At 39.5% G+C, this 1,677-nt stretch overlaps 1 protein-coding gene across 1 annotated transcript in view; it reads right to left on the bottom strand.

Annotated features, from left to right (window-relative positions):
* Positions 1 to 204: 204 nt before the first annotated feature.
* Positions 205 to 1,677, bottom strand: part of LOC108791068 (multidrug and toxin extrusion protein 1-like) — a 27,155-nt gene continuing 25,682 nt past the window's right edge. The window contains exon 17 of the mRNA XM_018561447.1: positions 205 to 531. Within this exon, the coding sequence (XP_018416949.1) occupies positions 329 to 531 (203 nt within the window). The 3' untranslated portion in view covers positions 205 to 328. The remainder of the gene's footprint in view (positions 532 to 1,677) is intronic.

Here is a 1,677-nt window from a genome sequence, read left to right on the forward strand (position 1 = left end):
CAGGGTCAAGGCCTTTTGTAACTACATTTGTACAAAAGCCAAGCAAATGTTTAGTACAAATGGTCTCTGACCTAAATAAAGCATAGTTCAGTGTAAGTAGTTTCTCCATCTCCAGAAATCAATAAGGGCACATTCACATCTCTGCATTTTACATACATGTCCAGTCATCTCTATGGAACACACACTTGCTGGAAACTGCAATAATGATACAGAAAGCAGATTTTTATTTTTTTAAAGCACAGGAATAAAGTGCACAAGTGTAAAAAGACTCTTCCTGTAGTACTACATGCATAACTGCAGTACACCATTAATGCTGCTCGGTCTGCAGCTAGTGCCGTTTAACAGTGAATTTTATAATAAGTCCAATAAGCAAAGTTGAAATAACTGCAAGTGCCTCTAAACTCCGTCGGATAATGAGCCATTTTAAAGCTTGCCTGTCCTCTTTTGACACCTCTGGAGTATCCATTTGTTGGAGTTCGCTTTCACTGCTACTGGTATGTAGGGCAGCATAGTTGGTCAGTTCCCTGTCATCTGTCAGGAATAATGGAGACAATCTGCCATTACTAAAAATGATATAATTATCGTACTGAAGAATAAACAGAAGGCAGAATTACATACTTTTTATATTTTCCGTATTATTGAAACTAAACTGAAAACCAGTATTCCAAAGCTTGACAATAATGTAAAATGTTATATTTTGGATCTTTGCCCCTAATCTATGAAGATATGTCCAGATTGGTTGCAAAATCACACCCCAAAGGCAGCCTTCAATACTGAAATGGAACAATACGTTGTTTATTTAGTGGATTTATTTTAAAGGAACCATGTGTGTATTTTAAGTGGGTTAACATTTTGAATAATTAAGGCCAGACTCTGAGTTGGGCACAGCTCCCACTGCCCAGTATGACATTTTTGAAATTTTTAAGATGGCTACTTTTTTTCAAGGTATCTTGAGTCCACTCATGTGACATGCAAGGTATTTTTCCCACGTCTTCCCTCCAAAGGTGGGTGGCCGGCCATTACTCCAGCTCAGAACGCGCACACACGTGACAATGTGTGAGCACTGTGTATCAGAACCAGGCTGGTGTGTTAGGAAAGCATAGACTCCTAGAAAAGATGTTTAATGATGCTGGGTGGAGGACTGGATTTATGTTAAATGTAAAAGAACTGATCCTACCTGAGGTTTCATTAAGTGGTGTTCTTATAGGTTCCAGTAATGAAAATCAAGCACTGGCTGGGTGCCATTTATCTGGAAAGAGAAGTGGTGCTGAATCTGGGAGCAGTGAGTTTACAGGAAACTGCACCAGAGAGTAAATATTGTAGGGAATACTGCATTTGTATCCCTGCTGGGGTATTGTTTTTATAATCCTGGAGTTGGGCTTTAAGTGTACCTGAAAGTAATTTTTAATAATCTACCATGTATCATATATACAAATGTGAGTTCTTCTAATGCAGCGGTTCTCAACCTTTCTAGTGCCGCAACACTTTGATAAAATTGCCCAAGTTGTGGCGACCCCTAACAGTAAAATTATTTTCGTTCCTTCATCGCTGTAATTTTGCTACCGTTAGATAGCAGCTCCCGACCACCCCGCGAGAGAAACGCTTTCTCCCGGAAGGGTTTACTCTGCAGAGTAAAACATTCCCTGCTCTGGTTTTTTTTTTTTTGACAACAGAGCC

This window comes from Nanorana parkeri, unplaced genomic scaffold (assembly GCF_000935625.1).
Source record: "Nanorana parkeri isolate BGI_ZX_2015 unplaced genomic scaffold, ASM93562v1 scaffold525, whole genome shotgun sequence".
NCBI classification, from domain to species: domain Eukaryota; kingdom Metazoa; phylum Chordata; class Amphibia; order Anura; family Dicroglossidae; genus Nanorana; species Nanorana parkeri.